The 12,126-nt window shown below is 48.3% G+C and overlaps 1 protein-coding gene across 1 annotated transcript in view; it reads right to left on the bottom strand.

Annotated features, from left to right (window-relative positions):
* The window catches only part of PCSK6 (proprotein convertase subtilisin/kexin type 6), a gene marked incomplete at its 5' end in the record, with an annotated part of 182,135 nt that overhangs the window by 124,908 nt on the left and 45,101 nt on the right, over positions 1–12,126 (bottom strand). The window contains one exon of the mRNA XM_035024323.1: positions 10,168–10,272. Within this exon, the coding sequence (XP_034880214.1) occupies positions 10,168–10,272 (105 nt within the window). The remainder of the gene's footprint in view (positions 1–10,167; positions 10,273–12,126) is intronic.

The following is a 12,126-nucleotide window of genomic DNA, read 5'->3' as shown; positions in this document are numbered from 1 at the left end:
GTTTAAGAACCCATGAGGCTGTCCTGGTAATGGAGGATCTGGGATTCCCAGCTCGGCCAGGCCTCCCCTCTCGTCGCTGGTGATGAGAACACATGGGACCCCAGAGGAGGGGCTGCTGTGGCTGAGGCTGCCCCGGGAGGTACCCTGGGCCAGGGAGAGATGCTCGAGGCAGCCGCTCTTTACCACTATTTTCAACCCCAGAACAGCTACCCTGGTGTTCCCACTGGGGCCAACTCTGGCTAGAACCACCTCCCATACAGATCTGTAGCTCTCGCCCTGACCACTCCCTGCCTGACAGGTCACACGGCCCTCCTCACCTCTCCCCTCTGAACCTCACTCTACCCCCAGGCTACTCTCGCCTGGCCTTCCACAGCCAGCAGGCCTGGCTGTGCCACGAGGCTCTGCACCTTCTGACTGGCGTGCCCTTCCCCCCTCCCTGGGCCACTTACTTATATTCATCTTTTGACCTCCACACGTGCTGGAAACCTTTTCTGACATCCAGGCTCGCCATTGAAGGGGTCCCCCTCGGGGCTCCTAGGCTCCCCTGCATGTCTCTTTACCACTGCCCTCACCCCCCAGTGTGCACACTGTTATTCAGGAGCCCTTCTTTCCTCTCAGGAGGGATGACTGAGGGCACCCTTTTTTCCCCAGCTCTCAGCAAACATCTGCCCTGTAACAGGTACTAGCTCAGGAAAGCTTTGCTGGACCAAAGTATCATCCTCTTTCTTACGGAAAAGGCAAAATGAAAACTGACACAGGATGAATACAAACTTCGGTGAGTCTCTGCCTGAGGTCGAGGGCTTGTCCCGCACCTCGTTCTTCCAGCACTGGCCAGTCCATGATTGGATGTATCTGGGGGTCCGTCTGATTGCCCTCTGCTCCCCACTGGCCTGTGGGCGGGCCTGGGTTTTCCTCACCGCTGTATTTTAGTGTGCCAGGCATTGTGTGGGATATAGAAGGAGTTCACTAAATGCTTCTTGAACGCAGGAGTGAAGTTCAATGAATACATTTCAGATTACAAATATAACCACAAGTAGACTATTAAAAACACATTTCAGCGGAGAAAATGTAATTGAGTCTTAATGACCACCCGATGACCTTGATTGATTTTTTTTTTTTTTTTTTTGTGGAAGATCAACCATAAATGATTTGGGCCAAGAGCAAGGTTTGCCAGACATGTGGCCCAAACACAAATCAGCTCTCCTAGCACACCTGTATAAACCTGTATAAAATGTCTTGATTTCTTCAAAGTCATGTTTTGAAGGTGGAACTTCACGCTGATCCTTTTCCTTTTACCTATTTTTTGGGGGGTATGTTTCTTGCTAAACCTACAGCATATTTATCATAGAAAGTTATTTGCTCTGGGGAAGAGAATTCTAGGCACGCAGAAGACTTCCTCATCTTCCCAAGGTTACCGTGAATAGCAATGCTTTCTTTTGCCAGGCATGCCCCCACCCCATCTTTCTTCTTGAGAAGTCAAATTAAAATTAGTCATCTGGGAATGCCATTCTATAGAGAGGGTAAAATGTAAAGATGTGTATAAAGAGGTGACATAAATGAGCAGGATCCCACTAGATGGCCTGTGGGTGTCACGGGTGATCAATGCTTACTGAACTGTAAGAGTGTCCAAGTGTCATTCTGGCAGGCGTAGCTTGGGCAGCCCTGGGCATATCCTCTTCCCTGTGGGCCACAGGCATGCTGCCAGACCCGAAGCTGGCCTAGCACAGCAGTCATGGGCTCGACAAGTGACAAACGGTTTGTTTTGTAGCTTCCTCCCATAAGCCCATGTCGGCAGTGAGAGCATGAAAGCCCAGCTCTATTCCACCCAAAGCCACCATGTGCTCACGCCCTGCTGCAAAGCCCTCAATGGCTCATGGGGGCCCCACTATGGCTTCAGAAGCCTCAGGAAGTTGGTAGGAGCTAGAAAGTCCTAGAAGGGGGCTCCAGGGTCTTTGCCCTGAGATTGAGCTAAGGCGACAAAGGCCATTCACAGAGATCCTTGCTCCCACACCCTCTCAGGACCCCGCTACCTCCAGGGGAAGGGCACACATTTGAACTGAGTTGCTAAACTCCCCTGAAGTGCCCACTGGTACGCTCAGTTTATTGAGAGTTAATTCTGTATAGGTTTTGTGTTCCATGCACGGTTGTATCCAGAGCGTGGGAGACAGCTCCTGCCAGCTCGCTTTTTTCTTTCTCCTTTAGCATCATCAAAGTGAAGGGCAGCCTCTTCTGTAATTGCTGAAGGACAGGGAATTCCCTCTACTGCTTGCTTGTGAGTAAGCCAGCCCTGACTGCAGGCCAGGAAATAGCTGTGGAAGAAGTCAGAGGCCAGACCCCCGAGGGCCAGGTGCCACCAAATCCTAAGAGAGAACAAGCTCACCAGAAGGAATGTAGACGATAAACCTCTGTCTTCACTCTGCCTGTGGGAGGCTGGGTGGCCTGCCTGGGCTTCAGCCTCCAAGCTGTAAGGTCAGGGGGTCGGGTCAGCCCATATCTGAGATGCCTTTGTACTCCATAGTCTCTGATGCTTAAGATCTTGGTTCCTGTCAACACTGACTCCTCTCAACACCTTGGCCCAGCGTTCACTGGGGCAACTTTCAACCAGGTAAAGAGCTAAGAAGCTAACCTATGGAGTGGAGAATTGAAAGAAAGAAAAATAATACTCCCCGACAAGTGCAAGTCACCTTACAGCTTGCAAGGTGGCTCCTGTCCCATGATGGGCAACGGTTAATGCACACATGAAATGAGCCAGGAGCTAAGCTGGGGCCTTCTTCCCCTAGGGCCTAGGGTCCCTCAGGAATGAAAAGACAGGCGAACATCCCAGGGAGCCCCAGAAACTATAGGCAAAGTAGTGTGAACATGAGGACATGATTTCTTTTTTCCTCTGGAGAGAGAGAGAGAAAGAATCCAGAACTTTCATCAGCTTTTCAAAGGGGCCTGTGATTCCAAAATGGGTATGAACCATTGAATTCAGCTAGGCTCACGGAGTAGAAAGTGGATCAGGGCTTTCCATATGAGGAATTGAGAAGTACAGTCACACTTATGTTCCTGGGGGTGGGGGGGTGGGGCAGAGGGGCCAGTCCCCCAAGCAAGCAATGACTGGACAGCCTCATTACCCTCAGTGAGACGCCCGAGCCTTTCTGAGGGTATCACCTTGGGGCGGGGTGGGGGATGCTGGGCTGCTCTGGCAGTTGCTCAGCTGGAAACCCAGGAGCCAGGGCAGTCGATGAGGGAGAAGAGAAGGAAGATGAACCAACAAAATAAAGGGTATCCTGATGGTATCCTGACTCAGCTTAAAAACCCACCATCCTTCTCCTCCCACGTCGCAGAGGCAACTGGGCCTAGCCCCCAATCCACTTCCTCACCCACAGCCAGAGCTGAAACAACGTGTAGCCCATCTCCAACCCTTGCCATCCAAGCCAAACCACACGGGCCACGACTGTTTCACGTTGGTGAGAAACGACAGTACTCATTCTGCCTGTTTCGGAGAGTAGGAAGTGTGAAAGTACTTTGGGAAATGGACTCTCCTCATTCATTTGTAAGTTAGTTCTCACTCTGCTGAAAGGAAAGAGAAGGTAGTCCTGTCCCCCCTTGAGTATCACCTGCCTCTACTCAGGGACAACAGGGCAGGTGGCTAGAGCCTAGCGCCCCTCCCCCCCACAGTGTTCACCAAGCCAACACCGGTCAGCACCATCATTACTGCCATTCACAATGCAGTGTGATAATTCATTCAAGCCCTTTTTCGGATTTTTGTCATCATGTTACAAAGGCGGGCCACGATTCACTTCTAATGTCGTTATTTAAAAAGAAGGGGATAAGCAAATGATAACAGATACAATTTGATTATGTGAACCTACTCTGTGCAAACTGAGATATGTTTCAATAAACATTGACTAAGTGTCTGTCTACTATTTCCTGGGTAATCTGCTAGACTCGTAAGGCAATAAAACAACTGAGATGTGGCCCTGGCCCTCAAGAACTTTATAATCCACTGGCAAGAGATGGGCTCACATGCTTCTACCAGGAAGCCCTTCCACCTCAGGTCGTCTTACCTTCCCATTGCCTCTCCTTGGGATCTGGAAAACTGCACACTATCCCCAGCCTCGTGCTCCCAGCCCCCTGGGAACCATCTGTAGCTCCCATCAACCTCGGCCCTGTCACTTACCAGATTCCAAGCACACTAAACCACTCATCACTCCCACCAAACACTGCCGTGCACTCCTGTGTGCTCCCACCTGGGCCCTTGATCTTGGTACTATTTCCAAAATGGCCAGGAAACAGATGTTTACAGGAACAAAAGGGAGGAGGCCGTGGTCAAGTAAATCCGACAGCTGCCGAGCTGGATAGGCTTCTTTCCTGCTCTTGTGTGCAAGAGCCTCAAAGAGGAGGACAGCACAATTTCTCCTGCGTCCACATGACCACTAAACCCTTCAAGATGGTGCATCACCTGTGACCGCGGGCAGCTCGGAATGAAGGCTGGAGGTGGAGCCCCCACCTAGACCCTCTCTGGCCCTGCCACGCTCAAGTGTCCGACTGGGACGAGAGTAGTGAGATAAACAGACATGACCCCTCCGCTCCTGGAATCCAGTGAGGAAGTCCCACAAGTCCAGAATATAAACATACAACTGTAGGGAGAGCAAGTCAAATCGGAGGACGCTGAGCTAACTTCTGGTGGCAGGCACGCAGGAGCTGAGACGAGCAAGGAAGAGACAGGGTCTGCAGGGGGAAAGAGCCAATGCCACGTGAGGGGGGCTGGAAAGGCCAGTGTGGCTGGGGTCCAGGGGCCACAGAGAAGCCGGAGGAAGAAGGGAAGGCCCTCCCAAGGGCCAGTGGCAGCATCCCATATGTGTTTCACAGGATCTCTTGGGAGGGTGGCGAGCAGACCGTGAGAGGTGAGGAAGCCCAGGGCAGGCCAGTGAGGGGGTCAGGGCAGTGGTCCAGGTGAGAGAGGCCTGGGGTGCAGGGAGCGACACAGGACAAGGGGAGCACGGAGTTGTATAGGAGACGGAACAAGTGTGGTGTGAGGGAAGTTGCTGTTCACGCCGTGGATGCAGATGAGGCAGGGTCAGAGGTGGTCAGCTGGGTCGGGGACGCGTGGACTTTGACATGTCTATGAGGCATCTAGGCGGAAGCATCGAATGTGCTGGTGGAATAATAAAGCTCCGTATTTCTGAAGTATATTTTAAAATTCTAAATTTTTTTTTTTTACCAGTTCAGAGTAGCCATTCCACTCGACCCAGTCAGGTCGTCCTGAAAACATGAAGAGACAGCTGGAGATGTCTCTTGTCCCCAGATGGACAAATCCATCGGACCCCGGGTGGCGGCCCTCCCCTGCCCTCGGCCCCCAGCTACAAGTTCATTGACCCTGAGAGCAACGTGGTCACTTACTGTCTATGTGCTTGAATTTGCCAGGAACTTTTTGTTTGCACTTCGAATGGCTCTAGCACACAAAACTCTCAGATAAAACTCCATCTGTGGTTAATGGAAAGATCTGCTTAAATGTTGCATCACTGCTGGAAAGAAACCTGAGCTTTGATTAAACTCTGGGGGCAAAGTCCCATCCTACAAAACAGAGTGCCTACTCTGGTCGTAGAAACCATTTCCAACTTCTGAGCTTAAAACACTGACATACAGCCTCAAACCGAAGGCTCCCACCGCCCCAGAAGGAGCCAGGGAGGGCCTGCCTGGTAACATCTTTATCCTTCCATTTCCGTCATCAATCTGGCTGAGAACGGAAAGGAAGGGAAGGGCTGGGCCACAGTCATCACACTAAAATGTAAGGGTTGGAAGATGCAGCCAGCCACGCCGAACTATAAGCCAGCTTGGAACAAAATCAGAATAAGTAATTTAAAAAAAATTTGTGAGCCCTTACAGCCATTGGCTGATGCTTCTGTAACATCCACCCTTCTCCAGACTTTTGGCAAAAGAACAAGTTAAAAACAAATGCTTTCAGTTTGCTTAAATGACAGCCCTTGGAAAAACCCAGTGACTGATACTGAGCGCACGGAGAACAGTCGGGTTGTTCTCCCAAGGAGAGGGCTGATCCACAAAGCCCTTGGAGCAAAATGGCCCTTTTCCGAGGGTGGTTAGAAAAAGCATCGAGTAAAGGTAATTAAGAATGTAAAGAAAAATGACAGCACAATTCTGGGACGGGATTCGTGCAAAAAAAAAAAAAGATGCTGAATAAATGCGTGTGTCTGTACGCATGCATGTGAAAAGGAGGCTTCAGTCTCCAGTATTCCCTCCCCACTTGTGTTTTGTTTTGTTTTGTTTTGTTTTGTTTTGTTTTAACAAACGTACATTCCATCAGCTCTTTTGTGAGGTAGGGGTGGATTGTAAATTCCATCCCTTATCAAAGCGCCTTTTATACAATAGGGGCTGGAGCTAATTACAATAAAATACCATCTGCATTCGATCGCACTGTACTCGAAGCCCTGTAACGTTCATTTCCAGTGTGGTCATTCGAACCTAACGGCGACTTTGCATTCCAGTGTCTCTGAATAATATTAACTCATCTTGTCCTTCCCTTAATAATACTAATCACACAATCTCCACGTGCCTAGGTGTCGCAGAAATGCTTCGCTGGTGTAGGAAAGCGTTCTGGAGCGCTGCAAGAAGAGGGGACACGAAACACTTGGGTAAAACAGCTAGTTTTGCCCAATATTTCATCAGAATGACGAGGCTGAGTAAATATTAGTCAGTCAGACTGACAGCTAATTGATGTGGTTTGTATTCAACTAGACTGATTTAAACAGGGGGATTTCGCTTGCAATTCTGAATTCATAATTGGGTCAGATGTCTCTCTGCTTTCCCCGCGGCTACACATTTAATTAGTGCTGCGAGAAAGCAGTTTCCAATGGCGCGGAAGTCGCAGGCAGGGCTGGAATGTGCAGGCTGTTTACCTTTTCTCTCTTTCTTCTATAGTGGAACGATGCTTTGATAGCAGCCGTGCCAGGAGCTTATTAAGCTCTTGTATAAAAAGGACTTTTATTTGAAAGAAGCCTAACTGCCACAGTCTTTGCTAAGAGAAAGTCTATCCTTCCTTCTCCTCCCTTCAAGGACACGGCTGATGGCTGGGAATGGTTTGCCCTAGTCCCAAACGGAATGGAGTACTCTGGATGCACCTCAAAAGCTCCACACCTTAGATGCTGCAGTGGAGGCGGGTCTGGACACACTCACCCCGCGCCCTCAAGCCTTCCCGGGGCTCCTTCTCTGCTGCCTCGGACAATCTCATGCTCGACTCCCGTGCCCTGCTCTGCTGGGAGCTCACCCAGGGCGGACACCAGCTGGGTGGGCATCTCTGCTTCCCCTGGGGCACAGGACCTGGTGCCCAGCAGGTGCACAATCAATATTTGGGGAAGGAAAGGAAGTGCAGTCAAGTTGAATACCTTTAAATGGTTTTTTTTTGGGGGGGGGGGTTAGGTGTTTTGTTTGTTTGTTTTGGTTTTTTAGTTTTTTTATTTATTTACTAGAGAGAGAGAGCGCATAGAGGGAGAGGGAGAACCGGACTCCTCACTGAGCAGAGAGCCCAACATGGGACTCGATCCCAGTACCCTGGGATCATGACCTGAGCTGAAGGAAGATGCTTAACCGACTAAGCCACGGCACCCCTGTTGTTGTTGTTGTTTTAAGATTCATTTATTTATTTATTTTGAGAGAGAAAGTGAGTGGGGGGACGGGCAGAGGAAAAGGGGAGAGAGAATCCCAAGTAGACTGTGCTGAGCACAGAGACCAACGTGGGGCTCCATCCCAGGACCCTGAGATCATGACCCGAGCTGAAATCAAGAGTCGGACGCTTGACCAACTGAGCCACCCAGGTGCCCCAGATACCTTTAAATGCTTTAAAATTTAGTCACTTAAAAAAAAAGAAAAGGATGTCTATAAAACCCAGGGCCTATTTGAACTCTGCCGTAGTTCTAACAATGGAGAAACAGCTTAATTCTCAGAACACCCTGTGGAAAAGGGGCGAAGAAATGCATTATCTTCTCATTGCATGCTTCTGTTGGGGGATGGGGCACCCCCATTCAAATGGCTTGCCCTTTGTTGTAACTATCTGTGCGGTCACAATTTAGTAACTCTGAAGACTTCCGACGAAGAATAAGCATGTCGTCTTCACAAGACTGAGCACACTGTTTGCTTGGAAGTGAAACTGTGGAGGGCCTGGCAGCAACTCTCTTCCTAGCTCTGAAGTTTCTCAACGCTTTGACCGATGCTGCTATGAATCTCAGCACCCCCCTTGCAGCCTCAAAGAATGCACGTTTCTTTGGTGACCAGCACAGAGTACCCCTGCCTCTCAGTTTTACGCTGACGGAAGCATTGGGTCTGCTCATCCTTCTCCAATTGTCCCATTCTGTGGGAACCAGCAACCACAATCTGGTTCTGCTTCCAAGAGGAAAAAAATATACCAGCCCCTTTGAAAAACCATTCCTTCCAATTCCACGGTGTGAATGCACGTAGGTATAATCATAGCCCCCTATGACCAGGTGAGCTGATGTACGTTAAAGTGCTCAAGCACACAGTAGTCCCTCAAGGAACATCGACTTCTTTTTCCCTGCTAAGAAGGAATAATGGGATCAGCATAACGCTTCATATCTATTTCCTTCTATCTATCCACCTATCCATTCGTCCACCCGCCTATAAAATCAATTCAGAAACATGCACAGGACACGTCTGCCTCGTCACAGCCCAATTACATGAATGAGTTCCACGAAGACCAGTTTCTCACGTGCTTGAAATCAGAACACCACAAAGTGATACTCTGGAGAAGAGTGTTTCAGGTACTGTGCCCAGGGATAGACCATCTCTCCCGCGCACCCGCCCTGCCGCCCCCCAGCTCAACCATTATAAAAGGAGCCACGACGGTCAGTGGGGTGACCTGGGACAACACCAAGAACCCATTTCTCCATGGAAACTTTATTATAAATATTATGTGGGAATAAAGAAATAGTATTGTGGGGGCGCCTGGGTGGCTCAGTTGGTTGGGCAACTGCCTTCGGCTCAGGTCATGATCCTGGAGTCCCGGGATCGAGTCCCACATTGGGCTCCCTGCTCAGCAGGGAGTCTGCTTCTCCCTCTGACCCTCCTCCCTCTCATGCTCTCTGTCTCTCATTCTCTCTCGCAAATAAATAAAATCTTAAAAAAAATTAAAAAAAAAAAAAAGAAATAGTATTGTGTACCAGCTTGGAAACCCAAACTAAGATTTAGCACAGTGCTTTTAAGAGAAGGCAATTTCCACGTTTGAAAACTATGATTTACCAACGGCCTCGTTTCTTTGTTGGGACTGCTACTGCTTCTCACGTGAACTTCATCTTCCCTCCTAGCACTCATCACCCTGTGACAGATCACCTATTTTTCTACTTACTGCTTCATTTTCTATCAGCCTGACCACCCACTCCAATGGTGCTGCTATAGACAGAGCCTGACCCATGGCTGGTATTCCAACGTCACCTGCTGAATGAAATGAAGTCCTCAAAAGCTAACCTGACCATCTTGAATTGCTAAGCTTACCAAGTATCTGTTGACTGGCGTTTGTGAAATATTAGTCTCAAATCTATTCAGAGAGGATGTATAATTCATGACCCAATAAACATGAATTATGTGAAAACAAACTGTTAGCCTCTTGGCAAATTATACTTGTTCTAATCTCAAAGATCACATGAATTTGTAAGGGGAAAACAGTTACATTTACTGCCCAAGTTTTTAAATTCATGGTAACCATTAAGACATGTGTTACGACAGCCACAAAAACATCCATCAGCCCAATCTCTGATTTCATTACTAAAACACTAGCTTGAATTGCCTAGTCTTTTTGCTTTTGTGGGTAATATCCATATACTTATCTCCTCTGATTACTGTGTGTTTTGGTCATTTTTAAAGATTTAAACTATCAATAGATCTATACTCATTTGATTGTTGCTTGAAACTGAAGTCCAGAATTGAAATTCTCCAGTCTGACAAGGGACCACATATTTCGAGCATTCAGATGGTCTGATGTGTTGCTGTACATCTGTCTTGCTTTATTCAAAGCAGAGAAGGAAAACTAATGACTATGTAGCATCACGTTAAAAATCAAGACTCAGTTATTTTTAGAGCCACAGACCCAGACTAAAAGCAAACAACACGCCAGGCCTTAGGAAAGGGCCCTGTCCCGGGAGCAGAGATCTGTACCTGGGGGTCCATTCTGAGGAAGGTATGAGGGCCTCTGCTACTCAAGGTCGATCTTTTAAAGGTTTTGCTATGATAAAAATGGTAGTAATCTTCCAGGTTTCCAATCTGCAAAACAAGAAGCAGGATGTTATCAGTTAATACAGTCTTTTTAAAATTTTTTTAAGATTTTATTTATTTGAGAGAGAGAGAGCACACGAGCAGGGGGGAGGGGCAAAGGGAGAGGGAGAAGCAGACTCCCCACTGAGCAGAGTAGATGCAGGGCTCGATCTCAGGTCCCTGAGATCATGACTTGAGCCAAAGGTAGACGCTTAATTGACTGAGCCACCCAGGTGCCCCCAGTTAATAGTCTTATAACCAGCTTCAAAAATCCTCCATCCCACAAAAATCTTCTCCTTCTCTGAGAGACTCATTCTGCTCCCAAAGGACACACACTCTCCATTACGCTTTCCCACTCATCTCTCTGGCCAATATTCAGTGTTTACAAACACGAAGGTGGATTTAGATACTCCTTTTGGGACAAACAATGCAGGGTAGTATTTCCAATGAAGCACATGCTCTTCCAGATCTTGTGGTAAGTTCATAGCCTTTAAAATTTGTATTCTCTTGGCCAAGTTTTATAGACAAGAATTAATGTTCACTTAGGGTCAAGCATCCCTGAAATAGCTAAGTTAGTGTCAAGTCAGGCCTGCACCAAAATATTCATTTATAAACAAACTCCATACTCTCCACCCCATGGGTAAACTGAAATATCTAAGAACGAACGTTCGCTCCCAAGCGCAACAAGGGAGCCAAAGAAAACATGCGGGGTCCATCTGCTTGGGGATTGTGAAAAGGTCAGATGAGAACAGCCAAACACCCAGGGTGTCCCAATTTTCTGCCAGGGGTGGTTTGTCGAGACAGATTTCAGCTTGAGGGCTGGACAGAACCAAGAGAAGCAATGGATATGGCCTTCAGGACAGGCGGGCCCTCGTGCCTCAGTGACCCTTAAGTATCAGGACGTTGTTCTCAGAAGACCTGTTTCTTGTTCTGACTTTTACTCATTGTTGAAACTAGCTTGTTGGTCACTGTCCTTGAAAGCAGAGCTTTTTAAATGAGACTGGACCGAATATTACACAGACTTTCGAGCTGCCCTTCTCAGCCGAAACTATCCTAGTTTCTTTTCCAGTTTCTGATCAAAGGACGAATTTAGGACAATTTGTACTCTAGAGTGGCACATATGTGGTGATTCTGATACAAACATGGTTCAAACCCTGCCTTCCCCCTTCACCACCACTGGCCATGTGACCTTGGGCAAGGGCATTCGCCCCCTGTGAATCTTGATTCTTTCTGTGTAAAGTGGGGCTCAAACTACCCAACCACTGGAGTTAAGAATAACTAAAGTCTGCATAACTCACAACAACCTTTAGCTACACCCACCTCACTCAAGCCATTTTGTCTGCTGCGACCTGATCCCAGGAGGGTTGACCGGCCCGGGGAGAGACCTGGATGGATGTGGATGCTCTGAGTGGCCATTTCCACATCTTTCCACAAGGCCAGAGTCCTCCAGCACTCCCATCCTCATTTCCAGCAATTCCAGGCAGCCTGGATCCCTCCTGTTCCTGAGTGGCAGGAGATACCCTGTTTGTCCTTGAAATTAAAATCCTCCTTTTTCACTTAAGCTTGCTCCCGTGTGTTCCTGTCGCTTACGACTATGGAACACTGAATACTATGATAGTCGTGAGGACTAAATAGGTATTCCTCTGTATTGTGTCTAGAACCTGGTGGGTGTCACCCAGTGCTGGTTGGTGTGGGGAGCTGGGTGGGATTCTCTGTCTGACTCCTCTTCACGGCAACTCCATTCTCCTCATTGGGACCAGGATGCTTTCGATTTTGGCCAAATCTGGGTCTGCATTCTAACTCGACCCCTTCCTGAGGGGTGACCTGGGCTTAAGACCCTCTTTGAGTCTTAGTTTCCTCATG

The sequence above is a fragment of the Mirounga leonina genome, unplaced genomic scaffold (genome assembly GCF_011800145.1).
Source record: "Mirounga leonina isolate KUSES-001 unplaced genomic scaffold, KU_Mleo_1.0 Mir_178, whole genome shotgun sequence".
NCBI lineage: Eukaryota > Metazoa > Chordata > Mammalia > Carnivora > Phocidae > Mirounga > Mirounga leonina.
The sequence above is the reverse complement of the archived record's forward strand: the minus strand, read 5'-3'. Positions and strand labels throughout refer to the sequence as shown.